Source organism: Rana temporaria, chromosome 9 (assembly GCF_905171775.1).
Source record: "Rana temporaria chromosome 9, aRanTem1.1, whole genome shotgun sequence".
Taxonomy (NCBI): Eukaryota; Metazoa; Chordata; class Amphibia; order Anura; family Ranidae; genus Rana; species Rana temporaria.
In genome coordinates this window covers 49679002-49696837 of record NC_053497.1, presented here as the reverse complement: position 1 = coordinate 49696837, position 17836 = coordinate 49679002, and the positions used below count along the sequence as shown (strand labels likewise).

The window sequence follows — 17836 nt, the reverse complement described above, 5'->3', positions numbered from 1 at the left end:
ATGGGATTTGTAGTTCTGCAACAGCTGGAGGTCCGCTAATTGCATATCCCTGCATTAGACATTCCTCTCTAATTTCGCCCACAAAGTTTGTTTTGTTGCCCAGTGTCCAATCATACTCTAGGTGGAACTATAACCTGAAGATGAAAGAGGTATATTTGAATCGGCCAAGGATAGGTGGAACCAGGCTCCAAATTATTAGAAAAATGTAAGAACAGGAATGAGATGACTTTTAAGGTGCCGAAAATAAAAAACTATGTTGAGTATGGTAAAAGTAATTCATTTTTTTTATTTCATACATCCGGTTAAAAAGATGACAATCTCAAATTTACGTATTTATGGATGTATCTACTGTACATAAACATTGTTCTCGACATATTTCGCTAGAATGTATAGCTTCTTCAGGAGATTTATAGCTGTCTGTACAGCGTCTTTACTGCAATGTATAGAAAAAAAAACATATAACAAAAATGCAATAGTGACAAAAAACAGATGTCATCAATTAAGCATCTTCATGTAACATAAAAAAAATGAGTCAACTGAAAATACTCCAAAAGCTGCTATTGGGTCAGTATGAAAACCTATCCGGGTCAATGGGCCGCCATTTAAAAGGATATTGGTAGGTCATAGAAGGAACAAAGTGTCCATACAAAGATCTACGAAATGTAAGAATGTGGTAACATATATATCTATGGCTGTCTTTAAAAGAAACCCCCTGGGTGAACCCTGATACTAGTTACTGCCCAATAGCAATAATGATTACCTATTGCATATAAAAAGCCTAAAGGGGTTGTAAAGGTTTGTCTTTTTTCACCTTAATGCATCAGCTCCGGGGACCGATTGTGGGACCCTGGCGGCGATGACGATCAGGTCCGCGGTCACGGAGCTTCGAGCCCAGCCGTGCCATTCTGCCGACGTATATCTGCGGGAGGCGGTCCTTAACCACTTGCCGACCTCCTCATGTAGATATACGTCAGCAGAATGGCACGGACAGGCACATCAACGTACCTGTACGTGCTCTGCTTGACGTGGGTGGGGGGTCCGATCGGGACCCCCCCGCTACATGCGGCGGTCGGTAAGCCTCGGGGAGCGATCCGGGACGACGGCGCGGCTATTTGTTTATAGCCGCTCCGTCGCGATCGCTCCCCGGAGCTGAAGAACGGGGAGAGTAAACACGACTTCCCCGTGCTTCACTATGGCGGCGCATCGATCGAGTGATCCCTTTTATAGGGGAGACTCGATCGATGATGTCAGTCCTACAGCCACACCCCCCTACAGTAGTAAACACACACTAAGTGAACACTAAATGTTACAGCGCCCCCTGTGTTTAACTCCCAAACTGCAACTGTCATTTCCACAATAAAGAATGCATTTTAAATGCAGTTTTTGCTGTGAAAATGACAATGGTCCCAAAAATGTGTAAAAATTGCCCGAAGTGTCCGCCATAATGTCGCAGTCACGAAAAAAATCACTGATCGCCGCCATTAGTAGTAAAAAAATACAAATAAATAAAAATGCAATAAAACTATCCCCTATTTTGTAAACGCTATAAATTTTGCGCAAACCAACCGATAAACGATTATTGCGATTTTTTTTTTTTTTTACCAAAAATAGGTAGAAGAATACGTATCGGCCTAAACTGAGGGAAAAAAAATATTTTATATATGTTTTTGGGGGATATTTATTATAGCAAAAAGTAAAAAATATTGCATTTTTTTCAAAATTGTCGCTCTATTTTTGTTTATAGCGCAAAAAATAAAAAACGCAGAGGTCATCAAATACCATCAAAAGAAAGCTCTATTTGTGGGGAAAAAAAGACGCCAATTTTGTTTGGGAGCCACGTCGCACGACCGCGCAATTGTCTGTTAAAGCGAGGCAGTCCCGAACTGTAAAAACCGCTTGGGTCTTTAGGCAGCATATTGGTCCGGGGCTTAAGTGGTTAAGTGGTTAATGAGAATGCAGCGTGAGACAGACACTCTGTTACAATTTTTTTATTTCTTATATATATATATATCTCTCCTGGAGTTCTGCTTGAAAACTATCTGCCTGAAAATGGGCCTTGCTGTGTCATTAAAACGCATACATTGGATGTAAGCACTACTTGTTTCACTACAGTTGTTTATCATTTTTTGTATTACAGCAGGGAGAAGCAAATGAACCATTGATCGTCCTTTCACAAAATCACTACAAGCCTCAAGGGCGCTGGGCTCAGAGTGACAATTCAGATGTCCTTCGGAAATACCTGCACTGTAATGATTTGAGTTACTGCGGTACCCCGTGCCAATCGGAGAATTCCTTTCTGGAAGACACAGTAGACATGGAATGTGTGGAGCCAAGAAGTTTCCAGCACATGCTGGAGGTGAGTGGCACCAGTAAACTAGGCCTTTTGTCTAGAGAAGCGAAGTCTAATTGTCTTTTTTAAATAGCAATCTTCTGTTGTCCCAAATCCTTTTTAAACCGTGCTGAAACATAGGGACTGTGACAGGCTTCCTTTCAAGCTCTTTTTGACTGTATTCTGGTTAGGGTTTGGAGTGTCTTTATTGGTAGTTGAGTGCTGTCACTGGCTAGTGGAATAGAGGCTGACTTGGGGGCTTTGAATTTACATCCATTCAAGCCCAACTAAAGCCGGTCTCGGCTACATGTGAATTGAGTTTGGTGGTCTCAGCCCGGCTCCCGGTGGGTGCGCTATGCGAGGTAAGCCTGCGCTTAGTACGCCCACCCCCCTCCCACAAAAAAAACACCACACTTACACGCACTCGAAATTGGGTTAACATGCACGCACTTTGACCACGCGGTCTCTAAAAAAGAGAGGCGAAGGACTAACGGGGCTGGTTGAGCGAGCTAGATCCTCTCACTCCCTTATAGGGAGTCCCTCTACCCCGTTGGGCTTCAAAGCAGAGCAGGTAGGGCGGGCTGTGTGGGAGGACCCCCTCACACACCCGCCATTTCCACCCGGGGCATGGAGAAAGGTGGCAGATTGCCTCTGGGGGAGGCCTGCCTACTCCCAACTTCTGCAGTCCGGCTCCTCTCTCGAGTACACGCACAAAAATACACTTAAAAAAAAAAATAGTTTAAAAAAAAAAGCTCAGAAAAAGCAGGTAGATGCACTGTATGTGTTAACTGCTCGTTTTTCTCTAGGGGTCAACACCGCACCTATACTCTTTTGAACCTTCGATCCTCCTAAAAACTGTGCTCCTCTATGTCCAGTGGTGGACTGTTCCTAACGTCTTCATGTCCGGAGCCATTCTATGGGCGTGATTATGTCGTTGTGAAACAGTCCACTTTCCAAGACCGCAGGACCTGTCTTGCACTGGGAGGATCAAAGTATTAGGTGACTAGATCTTGGCTCTCTGAACTCCTAGACCAAAATCAGTTGGCCTGTGCAGTGCGGACACAGCTCCACTATTTTTGAGAGCCACGTCATCAAAGTTAAAATAGGCCTAAAACAGTGTGGAAATGTGGGTGTCGTGTTGTACCTGCAATTATCTTTTTGCAGGTTTTCAAATTGATCCCTGTAAACCCTACTTGGATCTTGGGCCCAGACTTTGAGATTAAAGGAGTTGTAAAGGAAAACATTTTTTTGCCTAAAATTAATGTCTGGAAGGTAGACAGACAGAATAGTGTAATGATTCTGTTAACAAAATGAGTAAATACCTATTAAAGCGGGGGTTCACCCTAAAAAAAAAATTCTAACATTACAATGAGCTGACCTGTGACACGGACATTATGCTGCCTTTTTTTTTTTCTACTGTTTTATCTGTATTTTCTCCCCGGATTCCCCGCGGGAGTCGGCGTTCCTATTCACAGGGTAAGTGATTGACGTTCTTCCGACCGGCGCATACAGAGCGTCACGAGTTGCCGAAAGAAGCCGAACTTCGTTGCGCAGGCGCGGTATAGACTTCTTTCGGCAACTCGTGACGCGCTGTATGCGCTGGTCGGAAGAACGTCAATCACTTACCCTGTGAATAGGAACGCCCACTCCCGTGGGAAATATGGGGAGAAAATACAGATAAAACGGTATGTACGAAAAAAAAAAAAAACGACCAGCATAATGTCCGTGTCACAGGTCAGCCCATTGTAATGTTAGAATTTTTTTTAGGGTGAACCCCCGCTTTAAATTCCTTCATCTATATCACCTCTGGCATTCTAGTTTGTGTTCTCTCATTCACTTCCTGGTTTGCATCGCTCGTTCATGTAAGAACTACATTTCCCAGTATGCATTGCGGCACGCCCAGCAATTCACACCTCCTTGAAGTCTCTAACACGTAGAGAGCGTCCTGCCGCACAGATGTAGTTCCCAGGAGGGGGCGAGCACGTTACTGACCACCGCAATAAAGCCTCCCTTCACGGTGGTCAGTAAAATCAGACAAGCAGGAAGTGAACAGAGAAGAAATAGAGCAACTTCTGAGCAAAAACGAACAATGAGAAAGTGAAAAGAGGAATGTCTGCAGGTAAAAGGATGCTTATTATGAAAAAAAAAAAAAATTCCTTTACAACCCCTTTAAGCTCTGCCCATTGTCATTAAATGCTCTCACCCAGGGCACCTACTGCCCACCAACAATGGGAGAAGATGTCCATGGCAGTTACTAGGGTGAGCAGTTTTTGCACATATGGTGAGGGTTCTGGAAGGGGGGGGGGGTAGCGGCATTTTAATTAGGCTCTACTTGCAACACTGAAACCCTTTTAAATGTTCTAGAACAAACCACAAAATGATGTGTTTTAGGGACTTTTTACATTTTTTTCTTTTATGCCGCAAAATGTATACATGGGCAACTTGGGCAGCATGTAAATTAATGCCAAGTAGAAATAATGTTGCTGGTAGTTTATATTAGGGCTGCAACTAACAATTATTTTCAGAATCGATTAGTTAGCTGATTTATTGTTTCGATTAATTGGTTAATAACTTTTTTTTTTTTTATAAAAAGGTATGTTTTGCTGCAATTTGCATCTTTACATTTTTTTTTTTTGCCCAATTTCTTTGGCAGATTAAAAAACATAAATTGCCGCAAAAATGCGTTGCCTGCTTTTCTGCAGCTTCTCCATTGAAGTATATTGAACCAAAATAGCACTGTTTTGCATTAAAGAAAAAGCCTAGCCCTTTCCAAATACGCAGCAGCTGAAAAAATCATGGATGTCAACGTGTCCCATAGGAAAACATGGACAGTAAATGCACTGTGTGTTTCTGCAAAAAACACAGAGGGTGTGACCCAGGCCTGAGATGTTTAGTAACATAATGGGGTTAAAAAAAATAAAATTGGTACAAAAAGAGCAAATCACTACTGTAAGGGGTTCATTATTTTTTTGTTTTACTATGCGACGAAGTAATTACAGTAGCGATTTGCTCTTTTTGTACTATAAAGGGCTATTTTTTTTTTTTTTTTTAACCCAATTATGTTACTGCCCGATTATTCAATTATAAAAATTGTAATCGATTATGAAAATTAATCGATTAGTTGTCGATTAATCGATTAGGCCCTAGTTTATATAGAAGATTTCTCTGGCTCAATCTGTATGGGTGGATATACTCAGGGGAGCATGGGTGCTTATGGAAAATATGGGTACTCTGCTACAGAAATCTAAGACAAATTTTTAAAGTTATTGAAAAATGTAAATACTTTTGTCTCTCAGCAATCCGAGGAAAAAAATGAGGACCATAGCAATACAACATTTATCATGGATATGTCTGCCGCTCTAGAAGAAATAGATGCTCGTCCCAATGATTTGAATGGTATATACTACCCTTCATCTCAGCAGACCTCCCAGCAGGAGGAAAGGTAAGGGAATGTGAACACTGTACTTACAGGATGCAATTATCAGACACATACTAATTCTGCTATGAGATCCCAGCTGAACACAACAGCTTGGTTGCCTTGCTCAACCTTTTCAACACAGAGGAACCATTGAAATAACTTGATAAACAGAAAATGTAGCGCTAACAAACTCAAAAATATATAGTACCAAATAAGGTAACAACTCTCATTGTGTAAGAGCATATATGTAAACCATTGGCATGGATGAAAGTAGCTCAAACAGTGCTCAATATAATACAAAAAAAGTATAAAGAGTATTAAAGTCTATATTTTGAAGATGAGTGAACATCAATGGAGTGATTGGTGCAGGAAAACAGGTGAGCTGCTATCCAGTGATTAAGATGCAACAGGTGTACAAGTTGTCTGTAGAACCCCGTGAAGATCACAATCACATCAAGGTACGAAATGGGTAAAACACGCTTACCAGATGGTGTTGGACTCTACTACTGTACAGCAAAGAGTCAGCCAGACATTATGGTCTTTGGAAGCCGGGACCACTAAAAACCGGACTTAGATCATGTGCAGGACTGAAACTCCAATAGAATGGACAACAGAAACCAGCAGTGCTTGAATGATGTATTGCGTCAATGCCACAGGCTCTGAATACGATCTTTGGACCATCGATCAGGAGATGCAGGCAGAGGACGTAGCTAGAGCTCCAAAGAAGCCATAGGATGGATGATATAAAAATGGAAAAAGGAACTCCAATAGTGCAGGTCAATTAAAACCAAAAGGTTTATTTGTAAAAGTCATAAATATGACAAAGATAAAAGTGATCACGTTCAAGGGTAGCAATGTGGGGTGCTCAATGGCAATACCCGACGTGTTTCGGCTCAGTAAGCCTTCAACAGGGGCATAAAGATGCACCCCCACATTGCTTGCTTAAATACACATAATGGTTACAGGGCCCTCCCCCAACAGGGTGGTGCCCTGAGACAGGATATGATGTAACAAGTATGCATTGTAACAAACATATAAATAAATAAAAAAGCAATAGATCTCCAATCTAATATGCATTAAATACCGATATCACATGCAACACATACAGTAAATCTCAACATAATGCATATGTCATGTTAGTCAGAGCAAATATTCTGCAACACTTTATAGTTCAGCAAGAGACGGCATGACTTATACTGTGTCACCAAACAGGGAAACTCTCTAATTGGTGTGTGTGGGGACACTACACCATCGCGGTATATTATGAATAATTCACACTCGATAAAGCGCCACGATAGAGCATCAACAGACTGCCACCTATGTATAGTAGCCCTCGTACTTGAAGCTATAAAATTCCCCATAAGTAGATTCACAAATGAAGACATTACATACTACGACATAATGCAACTCTGAATGATCTGCAACATTTTATGAATCAGCAGAAAGAAACATGGCTCATAATTGTGTCACCAGACAGGGAAACTCTCTGATTGTTATGTATGGGGACACTGCACCACCATGTTGTGTTATGGCCATTTCACAATCAATGTAGTGTAATAACGGACCATCAGCAACCTGTCACCAGTGGATGACGGTGCTAATACGTGAAATTATAGAGTCCCCCATAAATGGATATATAAATGGGGAACAGCCCCGCATTTTCTCCGATCGGTGCAGCGTTGGTACATGTAAACCGCGCGTGCACCAATCAGACGAGGCGGGGGCGTGGCCAAGAGCCGCGCCGGCCAATCGGCAGATGCCTCCCGATGGCCTATCAGATGTGAGAAGGCGCACATACCAATAGGGTGTCAAGGGGCGTGCCTTGTAATCGTACTATCCGACACGAGCTATTGGATACACAAGCTCAAGTGCTATACCCCATATGGTATGAACGTCGAATGGGACGTCAATTGTTACATCAACCAGGGGTGAGCACTTTGAGTTCTTGTATCCATTCTATATAGTAATATTTTTTGATATCTCTTATATATCCTTTATATCCTCCCATATGTGTTTCAATTTTACACTCGTTTCCATGCTTATTTCCATCTGTCATGGATCCATGGAGAGAGTTCCACATTTTTTAGATTTTTAGATAATTGTCGGGTTCAGGTCTATTCATTTTTAACATTTGTTGGTGCAGACTCAATGTGGTTGATAATTATTATCCATGTTGTTTCTCCGCCGTAAAGACTATTTTTATAATTTTTTTTATTTCAGCACTGCGCTATTTGGTGGCCTGCGTTGTCCCAGTCTGGGCGGGACATTCGAGGTCACCTTTGTATTGCATGCAAATTTCCTTTTACAAAAAAATTAAATTTTTTTTTTTTTTGTCACCCACCTCTCTGACACTTCCCTTTTTTATATGGGAAAGTATCCAGAGCACTTTCCTCCATGCCCTATTGGTTGATACCCCACCCTAAGTTAGAGACATATTCATCTAAATGCCTGATTTGTTTAGCACTTGGCATCTATGACTCCGTTTCGGAGTCTTGGTGTGAGTTTGTCCATTGGGTGTGTTTGGTAGTCCTGGGCTGTCACAGCCTGTTAGTCTGAGCGATCTGTTATGGTTCATCCGATCGGTTGGCGGTGATTCGTCGCGTGACATGCTGTCAGCCCCACGGCGTATGCTGATTGGAGGCCGCGGCTGCGTGACGTATACCCGCCCTTCGGTTGGCATGGTGAGTTGCCTGGCCCCCTGTCGGATAGTACGATTACAAGGCACGCCCCTTGACACCCTATTGGTATGTGCGCCTTCTCACATCTGATAGGCCATCGGGAGGCATCTGCCGAATGGCCGGCGCGGCTTTTGGCCACGCCCCCGCCTCGTCTGATTGGTGCACGCGCGGTTTACATGTACCAACGCTGCACCGATCAGAGAAAATGCGGGGCTGTTCCCCATTTATATATCCATTTATGGGGGACTCTATAATTTCACGTATAAGCACCGTCATCCACTGGTGACAGGTTGCTGATGGTCCGTTATTACACTACATTGATTGTGAAATGGCCATAACACAACATGGTGGTGCAGTGTCCCCATACATAACAATCAGAGAGTTTCCCTGTCTGGTGACACAATTATGAGCCATGTTTCTTTCTGCTGATTTATAAAATGTTGCAGATCATTCAGAGTTGCATTATGTCGTAGTATGTAATGTCTTCATTTGTGAATCTACTTATGGGGAATTTTATAGCTTCAAGTACGAGGGCTACTATACATAGGTGGCAGTCTGTTGATGCTCTATCGTGGCGCTTTATCGAGTGTGAATTATTCATAATATACCTCGATGGTGTAGTGTCCCCACACACACCAATTAGAGAGTTTCCCTGTTTGGTGACACAGTATAAGTCATGCTGTCTCTTGCTGAACTATAAAGTGTTGCAGAATATTTGCTCTGACTAACATGACATATGCATTATGTTGAGATTTACTGTATGTGTTGCATGTGATATCGGTATTTAATGCATATTAGATTGGAGATCTATTGCTTTTTTATTTATTTATATGTTTGTTACAATGCATACTTGTTACATCATATCCTGTCTCAGGGCACCACCCTGTTGGGGGAGGGCCCTGTAACCATTATGTGTATTTAAGCAAGCAATGTGGGGGTGCATCTTTATGCCCCTGTTGAAGGCTTACTGAGCCTTTTTTTTATATCATCCATCCTATGGCTTCTTTGGAGCTCTAGCTACGTCCTCTGCCTGCATCTCCTGATCGATGGTCCAAAGATCGTATTCAGAGCCTGTGGCATTGACGCAATACATAATTCAAGCACTGCTGGTTCCTGTTGTCCATTCCATTGGAGTTTCAGTCCTGCACATGATCTAAGTCCGGTTTTTAGTGGTCCCGGCTTCCAAAGACCATAATGTCTGGCTGACTCTTTGCTGTACAGTAGTAGAGTCCAACACCATCTGGTAAGCGTGTTTTACCCATTTCGTACCTTGATGTGATTGTGATCTTCACGGGGTTCTACAGACAACTTGTACACCTGTTGCATCTTAATCACTGGATAGCAGCTCACCTGTTTTCCTGCACCAATCACTCCATTGATGTTCACTCATCTTCAAAATATAGACTTTAATACTCTTTATACTTTTTTTTGTATTATATTGAGCACTGTTTGAGCTACTTTCATCCATGCCAATGGTTTACATATATGCTCTTACACAATGAGAGTTGTTACCTTATTTGGTACTATATATTTTTGAGTTTGTTAGCGCTACATTTTCTGTTTATCATCTTGCTGGCTTTGTTTGTATGTAGCAGCTTAGCACCTATTTCCATATTAGCGCAGTTTTTTCTTTATTTCATTGAAATAACTTTCCCGTCTCAGGGAACCCCCTGCTAAAAATTACTATCTACAACTCATGATACATTGTTCCCACTGAACATCACAGCAATGTTCCTTACACGTGTGGTCATTGGGAAGAATTCCCCCTTACAGATTGCTAAAAAGATCAATTCTGTCAGTGGGAACTTATCTGAGAGACAAATTGTCCTTTCTCAAGAAACCCCCTAGCAACCTCTGGAGGAACTCTAGGGTTCGATGGAACTTTGGTTGAGAAGCCTAATAATACAGCATTAGATGAATTTTTCCTAAATGTAAGCATTTGTAAGTCCCTGAATTGGACACGGTATCGGCCTCTTGCAGTCCCTTAGAGCAGTGGTCCCCAAACTTTGCGTGGAAGAAAATTGTGCCTGGGCGGGGTTTGGAAACGTGGGGGGGGTTAAGCGAATTTTCACTGGCAATTTTTTGGGGCAATGGTTGGCTCTCCAATCATCGCATCACCATGGTTCATATGGTGTCAGGATGAATGAAGCGCATTATTTCTATTGCATTGTAATATAAAATTAAAATAGTTCAACTCATCATAATGCAGAATCCGTGGGAGCCCCCAGTGTGCCACTTGCCACGCTGCCTGCCACCAGATGAGGAATGTTACTTGCTACACCACCCGATGAGGAATGTCACTTTCCACATCTGCCAGTGCCACCAGATGTGGTTTGTCACTGCATTGATGGCAGCACTGGTCCATTTAGCACAGAGGCAGGGCTCTGTGCAGTGGTAGTTTCTGAGTGAGGGTGGAAGAGTGGTGATGCGGGCCAGGCGTTGAGAGATGTCATCTCTCTGCTCCCCACTGGAGCTCCGACTTTGAAGAGGCCCGCGCTGTGAGAGGGGAAGAGCAGAGATGTGGGGCAGGCAGCCCGCTTCTCTCATCCCCCGCCCACCTCTCTGATCCACCCGGCTCTCATCTGTGCACCTGTCTGCCTTTCTTTCTCACACTGCACCTGCGGCCTGACTGCAGATGGGCCCGGGCCCAGTGGTTGTGGACCCCTACCATAGAGATTATACTGCGAGAATGAGAAGCCATACAAGCAGGCAGTTCTGTTGTACTGCTCAAATGCTGCTTAGGAACATGCTAATGGGAGAGATGAGATAATCGTTCTGCTACTTCTACTTTCACTGTCCAGTCACAAGCTTAGGGTGAGAGAAGACCTGTAGGTGTCAAGCTGGCCAGGCCCGGACTGGCACAAAAAATAGGCCCGGGCATTTTGAAATGAGCAGCCCATGACATCTTAACCGGCTCCTTCTCCACTTTTCATCCTGAGGGATCCCCCGGGAGAGGGGAGGGGGAAACCCTGCAAAGGTGCAGGGGGCAAGATGACAGGGAAAGAGCGGGGGGCAGAGAGCACCGGGAAGAACCTTGAGAACATGGGGTGGGGTGAGAGCACGGGGGAGAGGCAGAGAACACAGGGAGGAAGAGGAGAGCATGGGGGCCTGGAGAGCACATGGAGTGGGGGGTTGGAGAGCACAGGGGGAAGCAAAAACACAGGGTGGGGCAGGGAGGGCAGGAGAGCACATGGGGGAGGCGGAGATCATTGGGGGAGGCGAAGATCACTGGGGGGAGGCGAAGGGCACAGGGGGGGCAGCAGAGAGCATGGGAGGAGGTGGAGAGCACAGGGGGTAGGTGAAGATCAATGGGGGGCTGGAGAGTACTGGGGGAGAGGCGTAGGGCACAGGGGGGCAATGTAGAGCATGGGAGGAGGTGGAGAGCACTGGGGGAGAGGCAGAGGGTACAGGGGGCAGCGTAGAGCATGGGGGAGGTGGAGAGCACAGGGGGGGCTAAAAAGCACTGGGGGAGAGGCAGAGGGCACAGGGGGCAGCGTAGACCATAGGGGAGGTGGAGAGCACAGGGGGAGAGACAGAGGGCATAGGGGGCAGCGTAGAGCATGGGGGGAGGTGGAGAGCACTGGGGGGGGCTGGAGAGCACTGGGGGGGGGGGCTGGAGAGAATTAGGGGGAATTGAAAAGAGCACAGGGGGAGGTGGAGAGCACAGGGGGAGAGGCAGAGGGCACAGGGGGCAGTGTAGAGCATGGGGGAGGTGGAGAGCACAGGGGGCAGTGAAAAGCACAGGGGGAGAGGCGGAGGGCACAGGGGGGGCAGCGTAGAGCATTGGGAAGGTGGAGAGCACAGGGGAGGGACGGAGGGTACAGGGGGGCAGCGTAGAGCATGTGGGAGGTGGAAAGCACTGGGCTGGGGTGCTAGAGAGCACAGGGGAGGCTAGAGAGCACAGGGGAGGCTAGAGAGCACAGGGGAGGCTAGAGGGCACTGGGGGGCTAGAAAGCACTGGGGGAGAGGCAGAGGGCACAGGGGGGGGGCAGCGTAGAGCATTGGGAAGGTGGAGAGCACAGGGGGAGAAATGGAGGTCATAGGGGGCAGCCTAGAGCATGGGGGGAGGTGGAGAGCACAGGAGGGAGGTGGAGAAAAGAGGGGGGCTGGAGAGCACTGGGGGGATAGAGAGGGGGATAGAGAGCACTGGGGGGGGGGGGCTGGAGAGAATTAGGGGGAATTGAAAAGAGCACAGGGGGAGGCTAGAGGGCACTGGGGGGCTAGAAAGCACTGGGGGAGAGGCAGAGGGCACAGGGGGGGGGCAGCGTAGAGCATTGGGAAGGTGGAGAGCACAGGGGGAGAGATGGAGGGCACAGGGGGCAGCGTAGAGCATGGGGGGAGGTGGAGAGAAGAGGGGAGCTGGAGAGCACTGGGGGGGATGGAGAGAATTAGGGGGAATTGAAAAGAGCACAGGGGGAGAGGCAGGGGGCACCGTAGAGCATGGGGAGGTGGAGAGCACAGGGGGCAGTGAAAAGCACAGGGCGAGAGGCGGAGGGCACATGGGGGCAGCGTAGAGCATTGGGAAGGTGGAGAGCACAGGGGGAGAGATGGAGGAGGGGGGATTCTGTAGAGAATTAGGGGGAATTGAAAAGAGCACAGGGGAAGGTGGAGAGCACAGGGGGAGAGGTGGAGGGCACAGGGGGCAGCGTAGAGCATGGGGGGAGGTGGAGAGCACAGGGGGAGAGGCAGAGGGCACAGGGGGCAGCGTAGAGCATGGGGGGAGGTGGAGAGCACAGGGGGAGAGACAGAGGGCACAGGGGGGAGCGTAGAGCATGGGGGAGGTGGAGAACACAGGAGGAAGGTGGAGAGAAGGTGAGGCTGGAGAGCACTGGGGGGGGGGCTAGAGAGCACTGGGGGTGTTGGAGAGCATTGGGGGGAGGTGAAGAGCACAGGGGGAAGTGTAGAGCATAGGGAGAGGAGGAGAGGCAGAGGGCACAGGGGGGAGGTGAAGAACACAGGATGGAGGTGGAGAGCATGGGGGGAGGTGGAGAGCACTGGGGGGACTGGAGAGCATTGGGGGAGGTGAAGAGCACAGGGGGAGAGGCGGAGGGCACAGGGGGAGACCGTAGAGCATGTAGGGAGGTGGAGAGCACAAGGGGAGGTAAAAAGCACAAGGGGAGAGGTGAAGGGCACAGGGGGGCAGCCTATAGCATGGGGGAGGTGGAGAGCACAGGGGGGGCTGGATAGCACTGGGGGAGAAGTGGAGGGCACAGGGGGCAGCGGAGAGCATGGGGGAGGTGGATATCACAGGAAGAGAGGTGGGCGGCAGCAGAGAGCATGGGGGAGGTGGAGAGCACTGGGGGGGCTAGAGAGCACTGTGGGGGGTAGAGACTAGAGAGCACTGGGGGGACAGCAGAGATAAGCAGGGTAGGAGGAGCGGTGGGGTGGCTGCATATAGAAGAATCATTCTCTCCATCTTTTTCCCGCAGTACCTGAATACCTGCGAGAGGGAGAGGAGCAGAAGCAGGCATTCAGAGACCGAGGGGGGAACGATGGAGAGAATTATTCTTCTATATGCAGCCACCGCTCCTCCTATTCAGGTTACAGGGGCTGCACTTACGTTTTTGCTGAGAGATCCCATCGGCAGAACACAGGCTGTAACAGGCTCCTCTCCCTTCCTGGTCACGCCCCCCGGCACCAACGGCTGAACTTCACTGGTGGCTGCGGTGTCTCCTCTAGTCCCTCCCCCTTCAGGAGCTGCTGATGCCGACGCCGAAGGCTGAGCCTGAAGCTAAACAGGCAGCCGGGTGGCCGCGGAAAGGTCGGAGGACCGGCGCGGGCTTAAAGAGCAGCCTGCCTTGGCCCCGCAAGTCAGAACAGTGGCCCGGCGGCCGCGGCCCACCGGGCAAATGCCCGGTTTGCCCTATGGCCAATCCGGGCCTGAAGCTGGCTATACATGGAATGCTGATTCTCAATGAACAGAAATTCAAGGTGGGCGGCCCTGTCGGTACACTCCTGCCCAATATCCTTCTAAACATTAAAGAAGCCAGGTGGAAAATTGTCAACAGAACAGCAGCTGCATCCATTTAGATGCAGGCACTGCTTTTGGTATTCTGACAATTGTAGGTGATGGCTATCAGACTACAATGGCCAGCAGAGGAGATGACTCCATGTAACAAGTGAAGTCTTACAGTGTGCGTGTGTGTGGCCAGATTTACATAATTTGCAGCAGAGAAAAATTGGGTCTTCTGCCCCGATTTATGTATTTTATATGTGCATTTAGCTGTTCATCTGGAATTCAGCCTTAAAGCACATGTCAATGTGTTTTCAAAAAGGGTAAAAAGATTGCACAAGTTCAGAAAAATAACTGGTGATGTGCTAGAAATATAGTATGCTCGTACCTTCTTTGACATGAAAACACAGTATGGGTGTTTTTTATCAAATCTGGAACAGACCCAGTCTGGAGCAGCTTGTTCAGTTACATAGTTAGTAAATAAAATATAAAATATGGTACAATCCCATATACCCAATTCTATACCCACAGTTTTAACAGAGGAAGGCAAAAAAAACCTGCAGAGAATGTGTAAACGGCGCTTGTCGCCGTATTCCGTTACACACTGGAATGCATACGGCAATCGCGCACTGACGTCATCGCCCGGCGCCGCGTGGAACGCGGAAGTGCCGAGCGAAAATTGACGCTCATTTGTTACACATGCCTCCCTCCTATAAACAGGATAGCGTGGATAGTACACGCTGTCCTATTATTGTCGGCCATAGCCGGACCACGCTACATACAAACTACTGGCATATCCCCTCAACAGAATAGTAGTGCAACCTGGATCCATGCTACCTCTTAGTTATCCACTGCCTCCATCCACGCTGCCAATCTTACTGCTGTGGCTGGGGCCACCCTAAGATATCCTGCACCAGGAGACCCTCCATGACTGAATCCCATTGCTGCTACAATACTCTGCTTACTCTCATCCTCTGCAAACCGATAAGTGCCATTACTACGTTGTGTTTATTGCTCTGGAATTAACCTGTTCACATATAGCTTTACTAAGTACTGTATTTGAATCTGCCTCTACTTTATACTACTATGCTGCTTGGCATTACTTGTTGTGCTTTCGAGTAACCGTTGTGGAATATCTTAAAGGCACATACACTTTCAGATCATTTAAGCTAAAGTTACCTCTCTCAAGTAATTGCATACAGTATTTTCATATCCTACGTGCTTGACATTTGTTGTTAATTGTATACGGGCTTACGCCCTAAAATACTGAACATGTTCCTTGTACGTTTTCAACGCTAGGGGTTGAAGGCATGTTGTAATACCTCCACCCTTAGTAGCTCAATGCATTCTTATATGTGAAAGATGATGTAGTGAACCCCCCAAACTCCTGTTCTTTGATTGGAGTGACGCCTGGGGTCCAATACTGATATTCGCATCGCATAGAGAGCTGCATTGAAATCTTTCCTAACCCACAGTTGTGGTTCACTCTCGTTCACCGTAGTTTGTGACAGAATGTGGTCCTTCTACATGGCATGCTCTGCCCCAATCAGCAGAGGATCTGTGAGCAGAGTAACCAATTGTCTTCAAACACTAATTTCTATAGTTCAGGCCTCTAAACAAAAAACTTTCGAATTTAATTTTTTTTTTTTTTTAGGAGCAAAAAATAAAATTTCTTCTTGCCATGCCTTCGTAACATGAAACCCTTGTACGTAGTCCTATTTTACATGCATGCATATAATTTTGTGTTTTTGTTTCCCCATAGTGACTTTGCTGTTGAAGAGCACACCTTTGATAAAGGACATGACGCCAACACTAATGAACTGTTATCAGCCTGTGACCAAGGTAACTCCAATTACTTACTCTAATGCTAACCAGTTATACAAGGAAATTATCAATTGTACACGATTTCCTTATTTTATTCATTATTGTTTTTTGTTTTTGCTGCACTGAACAATTCTCTTCATTAAAAACCATAAACTAAAATGCAAAACAGTTTATACCAGGCCACTCAACCAGACTGAATATCCGCAGGATAGTCCACAAACTGAACTACCCCCATGACTGTCCATCTACCTGTGTTTTTTGTGTCCCTAGACACTTGTAAAGCCTTCAACAGTGTAGATTGGCCTTATCTATTTTGTGTATTACAATTTATATGGGTTTGGGCCCCCCCGACTCGTAGCATGGATACGTCTTCTCTATACTTCACCTCTGGCACGAATACTGATTCATTCTCATGTTGCGAAGACCTTCCCCAATCACCAGGGGCACCAGGCATGGATGACCTCTATCACCCCTTCTATTTGCTTTAGCTATGAAACCCTTTACGGCTGTACGGATTCGTAGCTTTGCATGAATTAAAATCCTTCCCATAAACAATATAGAGGAGCGAATCTCCCTATATGCAGAAGACACCCTAGTCTACCTAACAGATCCCCACAACTCCCTTATCAACCTCTAATCTGAAATTAACATGTTTGGTGACTGTTCTGGGTGAAAATTTCGATAAATCCATCCTTTTTCCTTTAGACCCAACCGCTATACCGGTGATTCAAACGGACTCTAGACTGCAAGTCGCCACTTCCTTCTTGGGTATCGCAATTCAACTACCACTATCTTTATATACAACCAATAATTTATGCCCCTTACTGCTCCAATTGCAAACACAAACCAAAACAGTGGAAAGATTTGCCCCTGGATCTCATGGGAAGAGCCAATGTCCTTGATTTACCTACCTAAACTACTAGATGTCATGGCCAATTCCCTCTGCAAAATTCCCAAATCCATTTTAAAAGTATTGAGTCTATTTGCATTGCGTTCCTTTTTGGAACGGGCAACCCCCTAGAGTAGCACTAGAAATATTGCGCCTCCCATTGCACATAGCGGGACTGGCCTTCCCCAGCTTCTACCTTTTTTTAATTACCTGGTATCTCAGCTGGTTCATATTCATGACTGGCTTCATCCCAATTCTGATAATGCCTGTACCACTACCGAGGGAGCCGTAGTTTCCTCATTTGAAACGCTCCACAACATTATCTAGAGAAGATGCACACCACCTAGACCGGGCATGTCAATTATACACACCTCCCTTTCCCTATTCCAAACTGTGGTAGCAAAGCTTTCAACAGACTCCTGGCTGACCTCTCCCAATAGTCCCTTGTGGTTTTATTCCTATCCTTAAGGAGTTGTACTCCCTGCCTAACCCCATGAGATGGGTGTCCAGGGGAGTTGTACCTATATTATTATATATATATATATATATATATATATATATATATATATATATATATATATATATATATATATATATATAATATATAATCTATCTCAGGGTTTCAAATGCTTTTATCAACTGCGTGTAGACTTTGATTTGCTATCTACGATTTATTTTATTATTACCAGCTTAGACATGCTGTATGTGCACAGTTTGGCACCCTTGATAGCCCTATCAGGACACC

At 46.0% G+C, this 17836-nt stretch overlaps 1 protein-coding gene across 1 annotated transcript in view; it reads left to right on the top strand.

Annotated features, from left to right (window-relative positions):
* The window catches only part of LOC120913459 (WD repeat-containing protein 62-like), an 86346-nt gene that overhangs the window by 49504 nt on the left and 19006 nt on the right, over nt 1–17836 (top strand). The window contains exons 22-24 of the mRNA XM_040323394.1: nt 2138–2356; nt 5626–5771; nt 16141–16220. Coding sequence (XP_040179328.1) covers nt 2138–2356; nt 5626–5771; nt 16141–16220 — 445 coding nt within the window. The remainder of the gene's footprint in view (nt 1–2137; nt 2357–5625; nt 5772–16140; nt 16221–17836) is intronic.